General features: G+C 40.8%; 1 protein-coding gene across 1 annotated transcript; it reads left to right on the plus strand.

The window, feature by feature from the left end:
- The first annotated feature begins 517 nt into the window (after positions 1-517).
- On the plus strand, positions 518-22,104 carry slco2a1 (solute carrier organic anion transporter family, member 2A1). The gene is made up of 14 exons (XM_029429292.1): positions 518-702; positions 5,061-5,198; positions 6,180-6,342; positions 6,826-7,038; positions 8,315-8,413; positions 8,517-8,656; positions 9,765-9,837; positions 9,969-10,133; positions 11,117-11,315; positions 12,601-12,736; positions 18,627-18,790; positions 19,351-19,415; positions 20,383-20,503; positions 20,839-22,104. Exons 1-14 carry the CDS (start codon positions 643-645, stop codon positions 20,957-20,959), a joined length of 1,857 nt encoding a protein of 618 aa, XP_029285152.1. The 5' UTR covers positions 518-642; the 3' UTR covers positions 20,960-22,104.
- Positions 22,105-22,548: the final 444 nt, after the last annotated feature.

The raw sequence follows: 22,548 nt of genomic DNA on the forward strand, positions 1-22,548 counted from the left end.
TTCATTATTTTTGAGATATTCGAGAAAGTTTCTCATTATGACGACTTACAGGATCTTTTATCCCCCATCTCATTGGCGGAAATGGGCTTCCATAAAATGTACGTTCAAAGATTAGTAAAAAGAAAAAAAGAAGTCACCCGCTCACCTGGAATAAGTTAACACATTATGTAGAGAAATACTGCAGCTTTAGCTACTCTGACACTGAAGAGTTCACTCAGTGGACTCTCGTTAGGCCCACTACTCATTAGCGTGCCGCATACCACAATCAATGAAGCATAAGAACAAAGCAGGGGTTCACTAAAACGATGCTTCTCACTTCATATTAAAAACGATGTTTCCTGAATGGCAATGTATTTTTTTTATATCATGCTTAGTCATTGCTGTCACAGGTGAGTGTTGCACAGGCTCGCGCGTACGTGATTCAGCCAATCAGCGCGGGGGCTGTCTGTTCCCAATTCACAACTTTCAAAACATTTGCGCGTGGAGCTGTGGGCTGAGTCCAATTACATCACCGGCGGTCATAAAAAAGCAGTCCAGCTCACCGGGGGGAAAACAAAGACAACCTCTGACACAAGACTCGAGAGGCTGCGAACTACTCTTCGAGCTCAGTGGAGCGCGTGAGAAAACACACGAGCCGAACTAATGGACATACTTTCCTCCAAAAACATGAAGAAACCGAGGACGCTCTGCTGCAACATAAAGGTAGGCACCAGTGCAGCTGCACACGGCGAGCAGGCTGCATAACTACTATGAAATGTCTTGTTTTAACCTGCAGCACTTGTTCCCTCATTGTTTATGTAATCATGAGCTAGATTTACTTTTAGAAGATTACATAACGTTACACTGATGATGATGATTATGATGATAATAATGATTATTATTATTATTATTATTATTATTATTATTATTATTATTATTATACTGAAGAAACAAAAAGACTAGTGGTTTCATTGTAATTTTTACTGCAGAAAACCTGAGCATTGTGTCTCCTGTGTAGTGTTGAGTAAACCGAGCCTCCCCTTTTAGATGAACAAGTTCTCATAATGACAGTGTTGTGCCTCAAACCTCAAAAAAAATATTTTTATTTCAGTTGTCGATAGTGCAAAAACTTGAGTTGACATAACTTGAAAGAAAAGGTTTTCTCTTTACTTTCTGGGAGAAAATATATTTCTATTACCTCAAATCTCAAACCTCTACAGGAATAAAATGTGGTTTAATTACTTTGTAATTGTTGTGTTATAAAGTGTTTTACAGGCTAATGCCAAATTATATTTATGAAAAATGAACCAAAAGGAAAATTCTAGTTCTGCAACTGCTAACTTGATTCTTTTCACAATCACTTGTAATCTGCCGATTATCTTCATGATGTTCGTCAGAAAAACATCAGAAATTGCTGTAAAATTAGCATTAATATTTTAGAGCCCAATGTGAAATGATCCAAAAACCCCGACTATAACATTTACGGTAATGTAGGAACAAGAAAAGCAGCAATTTCTCACACTTGAGAGCCTTGAACCACAGAATGTTTTTGCTTGACAAATGCCTTAATAAGTTATCAGAAGAAAAGAACACATTTTCTGTCAATCGCTAGGTCGACTACACTTTGCGCCTCCATAGAAATGTCACTGTGCTTCAGATAGACTTTGATGAAGATAAATGTTGACAGTTTTGTGTTTCTGTCATTAAATACATCGGTGAGTCAGTTTTGACAAAGGGTTTTATGTGTTTGGCAGCTGTACCCAGTGCACCTCTGGCTCCAATACTAAAAGTTTCACTGAACACTGACTCGTGGCCTAAATGTCACCTACTGAGTGACAAAAGGACCACTTGTACTTCACTGCATGGCAATAATGGAAGAGAAATGGTTTGTTCCAGAGCTGTGAGTAATAATGACGCAAAACCCCACGTTGCAGCATACTTGGCGAGAAATGACATGTCTTCTTCATTGGTGTTGTGTGAATGAAGCCTGACTAATACACCTGTGCTCTGAAAGTTTGGAGGAGACCACTTGAGCAACTTTTACATTTCCAGAAGGTAAAGGTTTCTCTGAATAATGTTTAGTGTTTACCTCAAGAATTCTCACAGACTGCTGTGTGTCCAGCTACTGCAACTCTTCTCCTGTTTATCAATTTAAGTCTTCACTTTAAAGCCCCCGCTCTATTGAAACCAAGTTGTACAAATATAAAGAGGGTGGAGGACGGTGAAACAGACATGATCACATCAGTCGAATTGAGACTTCACAGTGAACTTTCACCATTCCTGCACAGTATGAATGAACCTGAAGTTCAAAGCTATATAACGGTATATTTACATAATGGGAGTAGTTCTGAATCAAAGCAGACCAAGCAGCAGGTAATGTGTCAGCATGCAATTTCTGGGAGTCATTCCTACAGCGGTGAGAAGTGGAAGCAGAGCTTTTAAATTGTAAAACTTTAACGCCAGAACTCTTGATTACTGTTGACCTCCTGTCAAGCAGTTGCAACGAAATATTAGGAAATTGTCCAAGTTGCTTTTCACATGAAACCCAATCGCTCCAGGGCTAGCCTGTAAACAACAGTTTCACAGGGAGCGATCATATTCATCCGTCTTTTCTTGACACCAGTACAAGCCGTACACCGTACAGTATTTGCTCAGTTTCATCAGGACATTCTGTTTGTTTTTTTCAACAGCGTTGTACTTATCTGCTGTAGGCTACACCCAGTGTGCGCCCGGGTTACACCATCACATTCTCTTTTATGGATGCCTCTGCCAACATCCGAGCCAAGTTTCTGCTCAGGGGCACACAATGTTTACATCCCGAACAATGGGATAAGAAAGATTCAGTTTGCTTTACTCCTCACCTCAGTGCACGTGTATCACGCTTGGGACTGTGTCGTAGAGTTCAAGCGGTAGTTGAGCATTTTGGGGAATACACCTTTTCACTTTCTTGCTGAGTGTTAGGTAAGAAGTTTGATAGCACTCTCATAAGATGCATTTTCAAGCCACTGGTTTTTATATGCTTTTTGCATGTGCCTACAACGTCCACTGAAGCTGCTGCTCCGCTGATTAAAGCCGCTCCACGCAGATCTGATGTAACCTTCCTCTGATGCATTAAAAACCAATACAATGTCCTATTTCCATTGAGTTTTCTACAAAGTTGTCCACCTTTTTTGATGTTGGACTCTTTAATTACGTCTTCTTGTTCTTCTGCAATGGTATAATGGTTTTCCGAGTGGACAATTGGAGCCAGCTACTCCTCATCCCCATGAGCCAACGCCTAATAATTGCGCTTTACAGGATTGGATAGAAAGTTTGGTTACAATTTGCGATACATTTTAATTGAAACCTGGCTATATATATATTTATATATTTGTCCGTTCAGTATAAGGCTAGTATTAGTGAGCTTGCATTAGAGGTGCTTGTACATTGGATTTCCTACCTTCAGATTTATAGCCACGCTAGATGTTTCCAGTCTGCTTGCTGTTTTATTCTTGTTGTCCAATTCTATGCAAGAAATTGAATAAGCATATTTTCCAGGAATATTTAACTATTTCTTTAAAATGCTCCTTTTGTTCATGATGCTATTGTGTAGCAAAACCTTTTTATGTTTGTTTCACAATGAAGGGAGGTGATGTGGCTTTAGTTTCTTTCAAGTGTCCTGGGAGAATGCAAACACCTAACTTTTCCCTTTTTATTTAATTTAATTTTTACCAAGTAGGTCAGGCATTTGTCGTAGCAAAAATATTTATGTCCAGCGTCACAGCTACAACACGTGTCCCTGAAATCAAAGCGTTTGAAATTCAAGTGTGAACTTCCCTCAATTCTTCCCCTCGCAGCAGGCTTGAAGGCTGGGACAATAGCATCCAGACAGAGGGAGCTGAGAGTGTTCAAAAAAGATAAATAAGTACATTATCCGAGGAGGATCCAGCTCTGCATAACAACGTTTCTGTTCCTGAACATCAAATAGCCTTTTAAATCACTTGTATTAACAGTGTGGATAAATATTAAACCCTGCGTCTTCACAGTGTGACACGGTGTTGACTCACTGAAGCATTCAGCACCAGTTGTATTGCTGCTGTCTCTTTCCAGCATTTTAAATACTCAATGACTATTATCTCAAAGTTTCAACACTTTCCAATATCCCTTCATCAAGAAAAATCGTCCGGCTGTGTTCTACCATTAATATTGATTGGGAGCGAGAAAACTGTTTTTGCAGTTTCTCAAACTAATGGTGAAGTTTTGCACTTTAATGGATTATGTGTTTCCAATGTTAAAGCCAACTATTCAGAGAATTGTCTCTGAAACATGTTTTTACATCAAGCCCTATCTGCAATAAAAACATAAATCCGACTTTAAATTGACCTGAAGTCGTGGTTAAAGAAACACTTGTGCACCAAAACTTTTTGTTTGAATATAAATAAAAAAAACAAAGAGGCTCTTTGCATGCCTGAGCAAATGGATCTATTTGATGCAAAGTGAGGAAAATATGAGGAGATATTAGCAACAGTGTAAAAACATCTACAGCCAAACTTTAATGGGAGCATTAACTGTTCGGAGTCAAACACAAAGTTTATTCTCCCCCGGCTAACCTGGCAGCCAGGTAAACAAACTGAGAGCTTGGATTTATCACTGTTTTCTTAACAAATTCACTCCTCAGCTCATATCTTCAGCATCATTCATGTGTTTATGACCCCCCCAAGCAAGTGTGTGTGTGTCTGTGTGTGTGTGTCTGTGTGTGTGTGTGTGTGTGTGTGTCTGTGTCTCCGTGTGTGTGCCTCCTGACACACAGGCACAGAACGGCTCTTCCAGATCACTGGGAGCACGTCCAGTTGATCTCTGAATGTGAAGAAAAAGTCAAAGAGGCAAAATCATGCAATCAACTGGAGGCGATGTGTCTCACGCCTGTTAATGCCAGGTGTCAACAGGGCCAATGTTTAAAATGTTGAGTTTCTTCTGCCTCTATGAGAGTGCAGTAAAGTGTCTCTTGCAGCTGAAAATGGCACAAAAGACAGTAGACATTTATTGTATGACTACAACCTGTTTTCGAGACTCAAGCCTCCTGTAATGTCCGTCTGTCCTAGATGTTTGTCCTGTGCCACAGCCTCCTGCAGTTGTCTCAGCTGCTGTACAGCGCCTGCTTCAAGAGCACCATCAGCACAATCGAGAGACGCTACGGCCTCAGCAGCTACTCCTCAGGAACCATTTCCTCTCTCCACGAGGTAGGAGCCAACAATAACACCGTCACACAGCCTGAGGTCTGATCACTTTATTTCAAGGATACCGATGACAAAGGAGGAACTGGAGAACATGCAACATATCACAATCACACTTCCTGGATTCAAGCCACACTCAAGTATTTTGGAACAGTTTTATTACGCTTACGTGGGGTCGAGGAAATGATAAGATGCAATACATCACATGGATAAATGTGTTTTCAGGTTTCCAGTAGTTATGACCAGTCCTGAATTAAATCACTTTGTTTAGATTTTCAACTTTTTATTTATTTATTTTATTTATGTTGCAGCTTGGATCTTGACAGACTGCACTTGGGCTTCTCCTGTGATTTAAGAGATCTTATTCTCAGCTTTTTTTTTCTTCTGATCTTGTCTTATCTAAGATCCACTCTGGTCTAATGGACCACCCTCGCACAACAACCAATCAGCATGGGTACAGGCGGGTTTATTTCCTATTCATAGGGATTTAAGTTTAATGCATCTTAGCCTGATAATAACGTACAACTTGCCATCTGTCACGCATACATTTAAGATTCTAAATAAAGCATTTACATTTACAAACATGAAATTAGTGTCACATGTTATTCAGTAGGACATTATTATTATATATATATATATATTATTAGTACTATACATTTTGTCTACTTGCACACTTTACATTTCTGAGAAAGGCATATTTGTCTTTTACAAATTTGATTAGATTTTGAGAAAATTATTGAATTCTATATTTCTTAAACATTCATTTTGAACATTTCTGGCTTGTGTGCAGACCCTGCTCATTTTGGATTACAGTGCAACCTTGGCCACTTCCATATTTGGTTTTGAGAGTCCATTAGTAATGTTGGCAAACTGTGAGACCTGCAACTTAATGCACTAAGTGTGACAGGATTGGTTTGAAAAGGGAGGAAATGCTCCGTCTGGCTCCTCTGTGAAGCATGTGTGTGTGTGTGTGTGTCTCTCTTTTAGGTCAGTAACAGTGTGCTGATCGTGTTTGTGAGCTACTTTGGAAATCGGGTCCACCGTCCTCTCTTCATTGGAATCGGAGGACTACTGATGGCTGTCAGCGCCATGATGCTGACCTTAACTCACTTTGTATCCCAGCCCTACGAATACGACTCTGTTCTAAACAGTAAGTTGAATATCTCCACTGGCACCGCTGTGACAGCTAGCGTGACTCAGTCCAGAGCAGGGGACTCGTGAATGTACAAATATATCAATGCAATTTATGAGACTTTACTTAAGGGGTTCGTCTACAAAGCTGCGGCATCTTCTCAGCTAAGGCTCCATAGCACTCAGCAGGAGTCAAACAAGTACTTGCTGTTTGGCTTTCTGTACTCTGCAGCAATATTTAGAAAGTCTTGCTGGTGCTCTCCAGCTGAACTCATCATAAATCAAAAGGAAATTTATAATCTGTTTTATGCACTCGCTGAAAGTTAATTAGACTAAAGCCTAGAGGGCATTTAATTTGTAATAACAATCTCCCTCTTTCCTCTTTAATTTTGCCCCCAGACAAAGTAGAAGTTTTAGGAAATGAAAGGAGTTCTGCATCCACCGGCTTGTCATTAACTTTAATTCCCCCTTCTCCTTCCCTCTCTCCCCCACTGTGATCCAGACCGCCATGACATTTGCAACCAGCAAAGGAACTCAAGTGACCTGGAGTCTTGTGGCCGCGACGAGACCCGCCGTCTGGCCGACACCAGCAACCTGTGGCTGCTTATGGCCAGCGCTCAGCTGCTCTTCGGCGTGGGCTCCGTGCCCATCCAGCCCTTTGGGATTTCCTACATAGATGATTTTGCTGGACCCGGCAACTCTCCTCTATATATAGGTGAATGGCCTGTAGTTCAGAGGTAGATTGATTAGTTTAGATACAGAGAACACAATCTGAGGTTCACTGTGTTATCATGGGTGATTCTGCAAGCCTGCATGTTGAAAAGCTTTTTAATACACAGAAATGTAACCTCAGTATTTTGTCAAATTGGAATTGGTTTCCAGGTATCCAGGTTCAAAGGTTTCACATCCCAGATAGCAAAACTGATATGCAGCAAATTTGCTCTTTTTTAGTCAAAATGAAAGAGAAATCTGACCTCTTTAATCTAGTCTAAATATATTTCTATTTACTTTACTGTTCTTTCTGCTCAGGCAAAACAGAAATCAATGATTTTGTTCATTAACTTGTGAAGAAAGTTATATAAAATGTTTGAGCTCAGAAACAAGTTTTTAATTTGGTCACATCAAAACTTTATTTTTAGAATTCTTTTTTTATTTCAAATATGCAGAACAGTACAAAACTTATTCCCACTAAAACTCAATACAATACACAGGAAAAAGAAAAAGAAAATTGTTTCACTGGCAATTCACGACAGTGCACAATGTTGTAGTGTAAAAACATTCAAAACATTTAATTTCTCTCCACTAATTTGATGAAGTTTTCTCTCCTTGTCCTACATTTGTTTTCGTTTGCAGCTGTTGTCTTTTCCTTTTCAGTGCTGCACTTATATCTGTTACCCATAAATGTACATCCACTTTTTTGTTTGGACAAGCTAGATCAATGTGAGAGTCTGAGCTCTGAATGTAGTCACTTTCAATCCCTGTCTACTACATTACACACGTTAAACAGACCTCAGTAAGGAGCATGGTACAGTTAGCATCACATCACTAAAATGTTCAGCAGCTGGAAACCTGAACTCACAGCTACCAAGTTCAAACAAGATGACTGAAAAAAGACTCTCCTTAGCTGACATTGGTATTAGTCATTCATAATGCTTTGATAACATCTTTGCAGCTTTTCATGATTTGTTTTCAGACCCTTTATCCACGGTCACAGCAGTGAGGAAACGTAGTAACGAGACTAAACCTGATTGGATCTCAAACATTCAGAGCAGCACTGATGTTGTGCTTTGCAGGTGGATCCTTGTTTTTTTCAGGGATATTAATGCATAGAAGCCAAAATGGACCCACACAAAATGTTAGTTTGTCAAAGAATAAAGGCACGTGAACACAAAAAGACACAAAAAAAGATGGAAACTTGACTTTGGCAAGAAAATGACACCGCTCAGCAGTACTTCAGAAACTCTGTCTCACAGCCTCTTTATCATTCACAGCCATCCTGTTTACAGTTTCTGTATTTGGGCCTGCCATTGGATACCTGCTGGGCTCAGTCACGCTGCGGATCTATGTGGACGTGAACAAAACTGGTTTTGGTAATAAAAAGTTCCATCCATCCAAAGTTATTTTATAGATGGGTTACAGCAGGATTGTTCACTGTTGCGTCTGCTGACTAGTGTTCACTACTGTTTGGTGCAGGAACTGAACTGGAGCTGAGACAGACTGATCCCCGCTGGGTCGGGGCCTGGTGGATGGGCCTGCTCATCACCGCTGGCTGCCTGTTTATCACCTCCATCCCCTACTTCTTCTTCCCTCGTAAAATGCCTTCAGAAGATAATGTAAGTCTCACTCAGAGATCTTTCAGAACAAAGCCGTCCTGTTTTATGACTAAACGTTCATTGAATGTACTGGATCTGTGGCATGGCTGTATTCTGAGACAATTATTCAAATGGACCCACCGTCTCGCCACATAGGAGCAAGACTCTTTTTAATGTTTTGTGTCTATTTATAGTTATCTTGTGTTAATTTTTGTGTCTTTGTGGTTGTTTTTTTTCTCTTTGTGATAATTTTCTGTCTTTTTATAGTTGTGTGTCTGGGGGTTGTTTACCCCTTTTTTGTAGTCGGTTTGTTTTTTGTTTGATTGTTTTGTGTGTCTTTTGTGATTATTTTGCCCCTTTTTCATAGTTGTGAGTCTCTTTGCAGGTGTTTTGTTTGGTCTCTGTGGTCATTTTGAGTCACTTCCTGGTTGGAATGTGTCTCTTGAGTGACATTTTGTAGATTAAGGCCAGAGGGGCCCTGACACCAGTAGGCCGCTTTAGTAATCCATACATTATCTGTTTTACTGACACCTACTGGCATTATGTCAACATTACATTTGACTTTTACCCACCATCTAGGCCCAAAACAAGAGTGCTCATGTAACTCCACATAACTGACTTCATGTCGCTGAACACATTTTAATTTCCAAGAACTGTTTTTTACTTTATTTTTGACCTTTTTTAAAAACAATCTGCAGAACACATGAGTCATAGATAAGAACAAGCCAGATTCTGTCTCCAATGTGTTTTGTGAAACTACATTTAGTCTCTTCCAACTTTGTCCAGGACTTTGCCTGGTTGTTGTTGTAAAGAGTGTTACTTAATATCCACTTTAAAATCGGTTTAAAACATTTGGAACATTTCGGCCGGTGTTGAGAAAGGGTTACTAGAGGTCATCTGATCACAATGTGGGTGTACATCAGTGGGGGAAAGGCAGGTAAGAATACACTTTTGAGGTTATAACTGATGAATAAGTAAAATGTGATTTTTGCAAGTGATCCTCCACATTTCACACTGTCCGGTTTTCTTTTATTAATTGGTACAACTGTATTACATAAATGCCCCTATATTCATTACACAGCACATATTTGGTCTTCACACAAAGTTTATCCTGTATGTTATTTTCCAGGTGATTGGAAGTGAAACTGACATCAGTGATGACTTCAAAAAGCCAGATAGCTCTTTACTTGATTTCCTGAAAAGTAAGTTTATTGTATAAAGACTACATTCACAAACTGACTCAAACATAGTTTTATATTGTTGACATGTTCTGTCACGGAAAAGAGTTTTTACTGAAGTGTGTGTATGTGTGTGTGTGATTGTGTGGTGTCAGTGTTTCCCAGGATGTTTGTCCACCTCCTGTTGAGCCCTCTCTTCCTAATGCTGGTCCTGGCCCAGTGCTGCTTCTCCTCAGTGATCGCAGGTCTCGCTACGTTCCTCAACAAGTTTCTGGAGCGACAGTACAGTGCGTCAGCCTCCTACAGCAGCCTGCTAGTAGGTAGGTAGAGTGCAAACATAAAGATGGGACTTCAGGAAAAGATACTATAATAGATTACGTTTGCCCTTTCAGTGCTTGCAATCAATGCCAGCTGTTGCATAATATATGTACTGCATGGTTTACATTAAACCATTTTTATGAACTCTGGAAGTGAAATGACACAATCTGTTAAAATCCTTTAATAGTCAGAGCTCTCGCACTATGTCCACTTCCCAAAGAGTACATTTTCAAGATGAAAATTGTATTTGGGTTTGTTTCCTTTGCAACATTGCATGTATTTACAGACTGTGTCTGTCATTTGTGTCAGGGTGTCAGAAAACAAGTGAAATGGCATATCATGTGCAGGAAACCCTTTGGACATATTAACCCTTGTGCATCCCTTTTGGAAAAAGTTGCTCTGATGTCCTTAGAGGCCATACAATTATATGTTCATATTATTTTCCACTTTTACTGTTAAATCTTTTAACTAACATCATTCCTGTTCATAACTACCAAATATTCACACATTTTTTAAATGCCTTTGTTTGTTTATATATTCCTGTTTGTTTTTATAAAAAATGCAAATCTAATTATTTTCTGTATACTAAATGCTTTTTTCACAATCTAGAATATGTCAATGATTAGCATTGATGATATCTGTTCATGCTTTGTGAGCAGGAAACCAGGATAATGGCATGTAAATGTGAGAAAATGCCTCAATCTGGTGGAAAATAACAACAATGATAACAACTTCAAAGCCAGGGCTCTACCTGGTATAAGCCTGATATAATGGAACGCATGATTTTATACTGTAATGGCCGTGGGATCAAAAATAACCCTTAAGGGTCTGAAGGTCTAGACTTATCATAGGCGCTGAGGTTAAACTTCCAAAATTAGAAAATTAAATTAAAATGCAAAAAAATGTCCTTAGTGTGGCACAAGGGTTAAGCAGACAATAATTTCCATCTTTACGTGGAGGTCCCTAAGCTGTCGCTGGTTCCCAGGTGCTGTGAATCTGCCAGCAGTAGCTGTGGGGATGCTGATGGGAGGCATCATCATGAAGAGGGCGGGTCTTTCTCTGAAGACCATCCCGCGCTTCTCTGTGGCCATGCTGACCATGTCCACCCTCCTCTGTGTCCCGCTCTTCTTCATGGGCTGTCCCACACAGAATGTCTCAGAGGTCAACCACATTGGACAGCATGGGTGAGTGAGTGAGTGGAGTGGGTCATTCTTACAGCATGATTGTTTCTCAAAAGAGGGGTTTAGGTTTTGGGACTTTTATTGTTTGAATCACAAACAGCCAGCATAGTTTATGTGAATTACTTGCTCCGATAATCAAGAAACAGCCTGTTGTAAATCACTTCACAGTCCTCAAGGTCCTACATTTCCTAGCAGGTCATTAATGTTTTGAAAGTCAAAGCAGTTAACATTTGGAAGTAAATGTTTGGTATTTTATTTGGCACTATAATAACATGCATGTATTTTAACACTATGGACCAATTCCCACAAGTTGATACACAATTCTAACAATAACGCAATCATTTTGAACTATCTGAAATATGAGTACATTTTCATACTGATTCATGGTACTTGGGAGCAGTGCATACACACATACAGGATATTTGAAACCGTATAATCCATTCCTTTGTTAGCTTTTGCCTTCATGAATATGCAAATTATAGTAAAGATTGTCCAAGAATTGGGCTAAAGTAGGCCAATGTTATCTTTCAACATTACTTCCAACTGCATGCCTAACGATGAAAATACATCTCTGTTTGTGTCAGTAATTTGGAACCTGCATTGTTTCCACCCATGTTTGCCTGTTACCAGTTCTCCTCTTCCCTGCCTTTCGTTGGTACATTTCTTGGCATGTTTCTACCACTAACTGTAGATCAGTGGAATAGCCTGAAACTTTCAGGGTGTGCGTGCCTGCGAGATACAAACTAATCAGGGGCTCGCTCATAAAAACATTGCCCTATAGTGATCAAAAAGTCCACAGGGTTTTCTTTTTTTTATAAATGATCTGACAGCAGCCTAAAACAAAACCTTATTACAGTGTAGTGTTTAAGCGAGCACGGTAACTACCTTTTTATATGCTTTCAGTTTTCTTTATTTCTCTTACTTACTTACTTCATTAAGGCGAGACCCTACAGACAAAAACATAGTTTCAGCTTTGTAATGTCAATTTTGAGAGTGTGGGCTATTTGGCTTCCATAACATGTCTTTCATACTAGTGGAAAATAAAACGTGCATCATACACATTTAGGTGTTTATTTTCACTAACTTTGTCTACTTGCATCTGTTGATTTCTCCTAAATTCACCAAACGGGAGCATTAACTAATCACCCGCTTGCACCTTCTGTGTCTGCTGGTAATTGTTGTGATAAAGTACTAAAATGTAGTTCACTCAAATGCAATGGCATGCAAATGAAAAATGGACTGCTCAAACATTAGCTTAGCATTACCTTGTTTTCTCTGGCCTCCACAGGTGCTACTCAGACTGCTCCTGCCCTCCCAGCGCCTTCAACCCCGTGTGTGGCTCTGACGGTGTCGAGTATATTTCTCCTTGCCATGCGGGCTGCACCAACTTCACCAAAGACCTCAACAACACCCACAGGGTTCAGGTCAGTGCCTCCTCTAAGCACCAGATCATGGTTTCCTCCAGTATAACAGTATAAATACCTTGTTGTGTAATAATATAATATTTGACATAAGTGTACTGTTTATTAAACATATGATATTTATTAAAGGGATCACTTGGATTTTTTTGAAGTGGGGTTATATGAGGTACTAATCCAGTATTACCTACAGCAGTGATTTTCAACCACTGTACTAGTGTGCTGTGGGAAATTATCAAACGTACCGGAGCTCCGACAGCACCCCCCCCTCGCACCGGAACCCCGACAGCACTCCCACAGGTTCCGACAGCATACATATAGACATGTATATTCCCCCAACGGAACCCCACGCCCAGGGCCCCCGTCTGGAGCCAGGCCTGGAGGGAGGGCCCGACAGCGAGTGCCTGGTAGCCGGGTTTGCCACGGAGCCCAGTCGGGCACAGCCTGAAGAAGCTACGTGGTGCCTCCCATTCATCCATCCTGTGGGCCCACCACTCATGGGAAAAAACGCTGGTGTCGGGTGCGCTGTGATGGTCAGGGACCTCGACAGATCAGACCTGGGCAGCAGAGGCTGGCTCTGGGGACGTGGAACGTCACCTTTCTGTGGGGGAAGGAGCCGGAACTAGTGCGGGAGGTGGAACGCTACCAGTTGGATCTGGTGGGGCTTACATCTACGCACAGTCTTGGCTCTGGACTCTATTCTTCTCCGGAGTTGCCCAAGGTGTGAGGCGTCGGGCGGGTGTGGGGATACTCACGAGTCCCTGACTGAGCGCCGCTACGTTGGAGTTCACCCCGGTGGACGAGAGGGTCGCCTCCCTACGCCTTCGGGCTATGGGGGGGGGGGGGGGACGACTCTGACTGTTGTTTGTGCCTATGCCCCAAACCGCAGTTCGGAGTATTCAGCCTTCTTGGAGACCCTGAATGGAGCCCTGAAGGGGGCTCCAGTAGGGGACTCCGTAGTCTTGCTGGGAGACTTCAACGCACACGTGGGAAACGATGGAGACACCTGGAGAGGCGTGATTGGGAGGAACGGCCTCCCTGATCTAAACCTGAACGGTCGTTTGTTGTTGGACTTCTGTGCTAGTCATGGAATGGCCATAACAAACACCATGTTCTAACATAAGATGCTCATAAGTGCACTGTGGTACCAGAGCACCCTAGGCCAAAGGTCAATGATCGATTTTGTAATCGTATCATCTGATCTGAGGCCGCATGTTTTGGACTCTCGGGTGAAGAGAGGGGCGGAGCTGTCAACTGATCACCATCTGTGGTGAGTTGGATCAAGGGGTGGGGAAAGACTCTGGACAGACCTGGTAAGCCCAAACGGGTAGTGTGGGTGAACTGGGAACGTCTGTAGGAAGCCCCTGTCCTGGAGACCTTCAACTCACACCTCCGGCGGAGCTTTTCAGACATCCCTGTGGAGGTTGGGGGCATTGAACCTGAGTGGACGATGTTCAAAACCTCCATTGCTGAAGCTGCGGTGATAAGCTGTGGTCTCAAGGTCTTAGGTGCCTCAAGGGGCGGTAACCCTCGAACACCGTGGTGGACCCCGGTGGTCAGGGAAGCCGTCCGACTGAAGGAGTCCTTCCGGGTTATGTTATCCCGGAGGACTCCGGAAACAGTTGCAGGGTACCTAAGGACTAGAAGGTCGGCAGCCATGGGTTAGGGTTATGGCAGAGGCAAATCAGCGGGTACAACATCCAAGCTGTGTACAGCAAGGGTGGGACCCTGCTGACTTTGACTGAGAAGGTTATCGGGCAGGTGGAAGGAGCACTTTGAGGAACTCCTGAATCCGACTAACACGCCCTCTATGGTAGAGGCAGAGCTGGAAGCTGATGGGGATCATCGTCAATTTCCCTGACGGAAGTCACTGAGGTAGTCAAACAACTCCACAGTGGCAAAGCCGCAGGGGTTGATGAGATCCGTCCAGAAATGCTGAAGGCTTTGGGTGTTGAGGGGCTGTCTTGGTTGACACGCCTCCTCAACATTGCGTGGAAGTCTGGGACAGTGGAACAACGGACCAACGCTTCACTCTCGCAAGAATCCTGGAGGGGGCCTGGGAATACGCCCGGTCTACATGTGTTTTGTGGATTTGGAGAAGGCGTATGACCGGGTCCCCCGGGTGATACTGTGGGAGGTGCTGCGGGAGTATGGGGTGAGGGGGTCACTTCTGAGGGCCATACAATCCCTGTACGCCCAAAGCGAGAGTTGTGTCCGGATACTCGGCAGTAAGTCGGACTCGTTCCCAGTGAATGTTGGCCTCCGCCAGGGCTGCGCTTTATCACCAATCCTGTTTGTGATTTTCATGGACAGGATATCAAGGCGTAGTCGTGGAGGAGAGGGGTTGCAGTTCGGTGGCCTGAGGATCTCATCGCTGCTCTTTGCAGATGATGGGGTCCTTATGGCATCATCGGTCTGTGACCTTCAACAGTCACTGGATCGGTTCGCAGCCGAGTGTGAAGCGGTTGGGATGAGGATCAGCACCTCAAAATCTGAGGCCATGGCTCTCAGCAGGAAACCGGTGGATTGCCTACTCCGGGTAGGGAATGAGCCTTTACCCCAAGTGAAGGAGTTCAAGTACCTCGGGGTCTTGTTCGCGAGTGAGGGGCCGGAGAATCGGAGCAGCGGGGGCGGTATTACAGTCACTTTACAGCACTGTTGTGACGAAAAGAGAGCTGAGCCAGAAGGCAAAGCTCTCAATATACCGGTCGATCTTCGTTCTTACCCTCACTTATGGTCATGAAGGCTGGGTCATGACCGAAAGAACGAGATCACGGGTACAAGCGGCCAAAATGGGTTTTCTCAGAAGGGTGGCTTGCGTCTCCCTTAGAGATAGGGTGAGAAGCTCAGCCATCCGTGAGAGACTCTGAGTAGAGCCGCTGCTCCTTTTACGTTGAAAGGAGCCAGTTGAGGTGGTTCGGGTATCTAGTAAGGATGCCACCTGGGCGCCTCCCTAGGGAGGTGTTCCAGGCACGTCCAGCTGGGAGGAGACCCCGCGAAGACCCAGGACTCGGTGGAGAGATTATATCTCCTCACTGGCCTGGGAACGCCTCGGGATCCCCCAGTCGGAGCTGGAGGATATGGTCCAGAGAAGAGAAGTTTGGGGTTCCTTACTGGAGCTGCTGCCCCCGCGACCCGACCCCGGATAAGCAGTAGACGATGGATGGATGGATGAATACAGGTGTGCCTTGAGATTTTGGCTTGGTCTTTGGTGTGCCCTGGCCACAGAAAGGTTGAAAACCACTGCACGCCCCTAGGTTGGAGAAACAGCTGTGGACAGCATCAGCAGCACCTAAAAAAAATCTATATCGGTTTAAGTGTACGCTATATTTAGAATATTTTTACCGCTTTAAAAAAATGCTCCGTAATCAGTCATTTTAACTCACAGGTCATGGAAGTTGCTTGTCTACCGCTACCTGGAATGGTTAGTTTTGTTTTTGTTACTTTGGGACTTTGATATTTTAAAGGGTTAGTTCAGATACTGTTTTTGTCAAGGGAGTCTGGTTGCTTTGATAAGAGAGCATATGTAACAGCGTCAGTTCGCCGTCGGAAAGGGCTGTCTGACGGCAAGGTGAAAATATTCTAAATATAGTCTACACTTAAACTGATATTGACTTTTTTTAGCTGGTTAAAATATGTTTTGATTCTGCCCCCGTCCACAGCAGTATTTGCTGACGTGCTGGTACTCCTGTGTGCTTTTCCAAACTGGGGGCGTGCCGACTGCCATCCACTGTAGGTAACACACCGACTATGGATACGAACCTCATATAACACCACTTCCAACAATCCAAACTATCCCTTTAAGACATGCTTGTGATAGGCCTGTATAAATGAAACTTAACTTTTGGCTGCATTTTCTTTTTTAATCTGGGAAGTATTTGTGAAAAACTAGAATAACATTGTACAATAACTCATCAGCAGTAATTAGTGAAATTACCAGATGCAGAGTAATCATGTTCTGTAAGATGGGAATGCTAGATAAGTTTATTGAAAAGAAAAAAAAAATGTATACATTAGATTTGTTTTTTCAGCAAACTTTTTTTCTGTTTGGGGATATGGGAATAGGTATTTGGTTATTTTCCAAGTACAGTATCTGTAAATGATCCTGTAATAGTGTAATTAACCTTTAACTGTGTAGGGGCAGAGTGCTGTAGGGAATGCAGAGGCTGCATTGAGAGAAATCTGCTCTTCAGGGAGTAAGTACTGTTAAGTAGATACTTGGAAGAGACTTAAAATGCCGATCTAGATTTGAGACCCAAATTAGATCCAAGCATCTTGAAGCATTGTCTAAATATGACACATTTCATATCCGCAGTTATATGAAATCCTAGATCCACGATACATAATGTCTCTCATCAGCCAGGAGCTTCCAGTGTGTGAGCAGTCAGAACAGGCTGCTCAGTTGCTAACAAGTGGCTCACAATCAATGTCCGATCAATGCTTATTAATCACAGAGCATATGGGAGGTGTCTTAAGAGGGAAAAATGTCAGAATTAAGACGTCGCAGGTTGTGAATAATTTTCCAGTGGGTGGATTTGTGACTGCTAATAGAGTATTAGTCATTTAGTCTGCTGTGTAATACTGCGGTACAGTGATGGGTACAGCTATCTTAATGAAGTCTCTCAGAATAATTTATTTTCTCTTTCTTGTGGAATTCAATCAGGTGCCAGGCAAAGGTCTGATTACATTTTCATAAGCTATTTCTGTATTTTGGTGTTATTTGAGGGGGAATCAATCAATCAATGGAAGCTCTGAGTGGCAAGTGAGAAACATTCTGGTGATCCCTTTTCTAAGTGTGTGTGTGTGTGTGTGTGTGTGTGTGTGTGTGTGTGTGTGTGTGTGTGTGTTCTCCTCCTGCGTTTATGACTTAAAAGATTCTCAATTCAGATCTGATATCTGATTATCTGGTTTGCCAGGTGTTTGTTGTTGTAATACTCATTTTGGCCACAAGAGGCTGAAGTGCACCACTACCCCATGTTCTAGATCAGGGGTGCCCATACTTTTTTGGCTTGCGAGCTACTTAAAAAATGATGAGGTCCAAGTGACCAAGAAAAAAGCAGGGGGCGCGGGGTTCCTTTTGGGAATATATATATATATATTTTTTTTAAACGGTGCGCGATCGTTACACTCGCGATCGACCTTTTGGGCACCCCTGTTCTAGATAGAAATAAAAACATTCATGTTTTCTTCCAGGTGAGTTTAGTTTCCCATGGACTCTAAACACAAGATGCATGATGTACCTTTATTCTTAAGTCATAAACACTGGAGAGAAAACAATTTGGCTCAGAATTAGAAAATAGATCACCACAACTTTTTTTCTCTCACTATATAAGCAGTGAAGGAGTTTAGAAGCAGTGAGAACAGCTGCAAAAATCCAGCCTTTCAAACTGTTGACATGTGATACTCTTGTTTCAAGTAAGGTACATATACTGTCCATGCTTTCATAAAAAAAAGTAATTAATTTCAATTTGCTTAAAAAAAAAAAATCATTGACCAAAAAATAAATACTTTGACATTTTGGGAAATATGCTTATTCTCTTTCTTGCCGAGAATTACATTAGAAGATTGATACCACTATGCTAAACTTAGCTCTGTCCAAAAGTAAGAAAAATAATCTGCTTACCAGGATCTCTTAACCTTGGTACCCTGTTTCCAGGCTAAGCTAAGCGAGCAGGCTTACGACCATTCTAGCTTCATATTCTTCACAAAGACACGAGAGCCGTGTCAATCTTCTCATCTGACACTTGGCAAAAAGGGATTTAGCGTATTTCAGTAAGTATCACAGCAGTTGTGGTGCTGTGATACTTATCAACATAACAAAAGCAAAAGGTTTTTGTTCTTTTTCTTTGCACAGATGACAACAATAATATTCTCTATGCTTTCTTTTTGGATACAGCTATATACCAACTGCAGGTGTATATCTGGGAGCCAGAGAAATGCCCGTCCTGCACCCTGTCCAAACAACTGCCCACATCTTCTTCTCCCCGTCATCCTTGTCATCTCTCTGGCGTCGCTGATCGCCTGCCTCACTCACAACCCCATGTACATGATGGTGCTCAGGTAAGAAAGGATGACAATGTATTGCAGTATATTCGCATATTCTTTTGTTATATATTCAAAATAAATTCTAAATTACCAAAACTGATCAAATGGATGATATAATCCGCCTTTCCTCCGTGGTAAACACTTACTAATGAATTTATGAACCTTATGTTTTAACCTAGTTGTCTACAAATACTGTGTAAGATGACATAGCATTGACTTAGTATCCTCTGTTTTTAACAAAACGTATGTTAAATATATGAAAATGTGACCACACGACTGTTGTATCCAACACATCTTTACCTCTCCAGTGTCGACCTCCTTCACAATTTAAGGCTCTAATTCTTAAAAGGTTTTCAGTTTATATCGTAACTTCCCCCCCAGTGACTGCAACAGTCAAACACTGAGCTGGTCTTGTTTTTAACAGTCTGTGAAAGGCTCTTCTTGAAGTTCATAAAAACTCAAAAACAAAAGTTAATAAAAGAATGAGCTAAGTCCTTAATGTAGGAGAGCTAAGAATGAATGGAAAGTAAATGCCACACATGTTGACTTCTAATTTCTTTTCCTGTTAATTTCAGATGTGTTCCCTCCGAAGACAAGTCATTTGCTATAGGAATTCAATTTTTACTCATGAGAGTATTAGGTAAGTCAAGACACAAATACTGTTTGTGTGTAGTGCTATACTCGTGTGAATAAGTAATTATTCCATTGTTGATACGCTTCCTTTTGTCAAAGTGCCCAATAGAGCCTCAAAATCCCAAAATGTCCTCCAAGCTCACAGTTATTATTTTGAAACTCAATGAAGTTCACCGTTTTATGGAGACCCAGTGTCCAATAATAAATGAATAAAAATACATAATGAAATAAATAATCCCATGAATAACTTAAAGTAAAATGATAAAAATGATACTATAAATTATGCAAATTTAACTCAATATATTATTTAAGGTAGGAATTTATTCAGGTTTCTATTTTCAATGGGAACATATTCTGTAACTAATTGTTTTAATATAAATATAATATTCTGAAATAAATAATCCGATGAATAAATTGTGTAAAATACAGTAATAAACCAATAAATTATGTAGAAATTTAAGAAATTATTCAAATTTAACTGATTTATATTCTTATAGTTCATTTGTATTTCATATTCACATAAAATGTGATATTATGAACGGTGACAATTTTTTGACATAAAATAAAAGTATTAATGGAAAAACTGCTATTATGAATAAAAAACAAATTGAAAATTGTTATTTTGAAAATATAAATTTCTATTATGAAATATAAAATAACTCTCATAAAACATATTAAAATAATTGAAATAACCTTTCATATGTTTTTACTAATGTCTCTCAAATGATTGGTTAACTTGTATATTCCTTTTGATTAATTTAGAAATATTTATTTAATATTACACACCTAAGGGCTCCGTACAGTTAAGTTTCACTGGGCTGTTGTGCTGAAATTGGGTGCTACAACAAAATAGATTGATTGCAATTAAACATAACTCTCAGTACTTTGAACCAAATGTTGGTTTGCCCTCTAGTGGCTCGAGCTCAACCACATAGGGATGGAACTATTTTACACTCTTTCTGTCTCTCCCTCAGCCTGGCTACCCGCTCCTGCTCTCTTCGGGACTGCCATTGATACATCATGTATTTGGTGGAAGCGTGTGTGTGGAAAGAAGTTTAGCTGTGGTTACTATGACAACGACATCTTGAGGAACCGGTTAGAAAACTAATCACTCGGAACACATGTCACATGTCACATACACACTATGCTACGGCAGCCCTGAGAGGCAAGTGAGAAAAACATAATTCTCTTGATCCATTTTCTAAGTGTGATCTAAATTGTTTTCTCTTTTTCCACCTGTTTCCAAGATGAACATTTTTGAGTAACTTATCCTTCCAAAAGATCTGTTTTCACCTGTTCCTGACTCATAAATACACCAGAGAAAACAATTTATATTGAATTGGATCAGCAGAAGTTTTTCTTCTCAGGCCTTCCATTGCATCCACATCACTGCTGACAATCATTTATATGTATGTGTCTGACCCCTGCAGGTACTTGGGCTTACAGGTGGGTTATAAGGTCATGGGCATCGTCCTGCTGATGATGCTGGGCTGGAAGGCGAAGCGGACCCAGGAGTACAGTCTGGAGAAGAGGCCTGATGGACCACTGTGACCCTGTTGATCTAAGCCTCTGTGTCTCTTAAAACTTTGCTGTGGCGGTTAAACATGTTGAAGAACAATGTGCAGAGCAAAACCGTGTCAGTAGGAGAGAGCCACAGTCAAGACGGCGTTACACTGACCTCAATTTCTGTAGGCCCACTTCCAGACCTGGTGCTTTACTGGTTAGAGGTACAATTTTTCAAAAAGGGAAAATGTCTGAGGATTTTGGATGCTTTAAAGCAGAGGTTATCAATTGTTTTTCAGCCAAGGACCCCTTACAAGAAAGAGAATATATCGGGGACCCCTTGGTTTGTCCTTTTGAATAATTTGAAGTAGCCTATTTTTACACTATTATGGTCTTAGCTATGTGAAAGAACAACCCAAGACAAATATATTTGAAACATATTAGACATGTAATAAATAATTGCACCATCACAGAATACCCATTGAACAATGCAATTGATGGGACAAAATCTTCTCATGATTGGAATTACTCTGACAATATGATTCACTTATTAAAAGTTAAGAGAGGAGAGTTAAAACCGCTCTCACAATATTGTACATGCATCTGAGATGGTGATGAGAGTTGAAACAACAGATAAATATCTTTATGTATTACTTCTTCCTATAAGGTAGGAATCTATTCAGGTTTCTAGTTCCAATGGGAACATATTATGTAACTAATGAACTGTATTAGCTTAATATTTAAGTTTTATTTTTTTTATAGATGTTTGTCTCATACACAGAGACATCTGTGATAACTGCAATACTCATTTCATATATGATCACATATAACACTTGATTTTATTTGCAATGCTAATGTATTTTCAGATATCAAGTTCCATACACTGTTACTCATAAATTAACCACACTTAGAATGCTACCTACTGGTGTGGTTATATTGGTTACAGTGGAGTGCATAAATGTGTAAGCATTACTGACTAATATATCCAAGTCAGCTTGGAGGCTTTTGTTCATGAATATGAAGCTGCCATGTGTAGTCTTCTGTGTACAGTAATGTTGGAATTGCATTGCTAAGTATTGAAAACAACTATATCCATCTATGTATACATGTAGGTGTACATGTACAGGTATGGAATATATACAGTTACAAAATATCTGTGTATCTGCATATGTTAAATAAACTATGTGACTACATATTTGGACAGCATTACTATAGCACTTTTATCCAACCTATATTAAATGTATGTTGGATACTTTCTAAAATGTAAGAACAATTTGCAAATAAATACAAATATTTGTTATGCCTGTGTTACAAGCCAGGGGTGTACACACAGATTCAGTATACAGGGGATAGCAATACGTCTACATAGAACAAAATCAAAAGAGTCAGGTGTATATCACACTTAAAAACACTGTAAAACTTACAGATTGGTTGTATTGACTGATAACCTTTTGTTAGCTCAACTAGAAAGTAGTCTCACATATTGTTCAAATCTTTTTATTGTTAACTTTACATTACAACATAAAACATTTTTGCCATCTAATTTATTATAAAGGAGGATGTCTTCCTATCTTGTGTTTTTGAAGAAACCAAACACTATATTTTCCTATAATAAGGTAAAGTCTTTAGAGATATGA

The sequence above is a fragment of the Cottoperca gobio genome, chromosome 4 (genome assembly GCF_900634415.1).
Source record: "Cottoperca gobio chromosome 4, fCotGob3.1, whole genome shotgun sequence".
NCBI lineage: Eukaryota > Metazoa > Chordata > Actinopteri > Perciformes > Bovichtidae > Cottoperca > Cottoperca gobio.

Excerpts from the sequence above, each read along its gene's own strand:
- slco2a1 (XM_029429292.1), top strand. The coding sequence starts at position 643 with ATGGACATACTTTCCTCCAAAAACATGAAGAAACCGAGGACGCTCTGC. Across the intron at positions 8,414-8,516 it reads CGTGAACAAAACTGGTTTTG|GAACTGAACTGGAGCTGAGA; the intron begins GTAATAAAAAGT and ends TGTTTGGTGCAG. Across the intron at positions 11,316-12,600 it reads AACCACATTGGACAGCATGG|GTGCTACTCAGACTGCTCCT; the intron begins GTGAGTGAGTGA and ends TGGCCTCCACAG.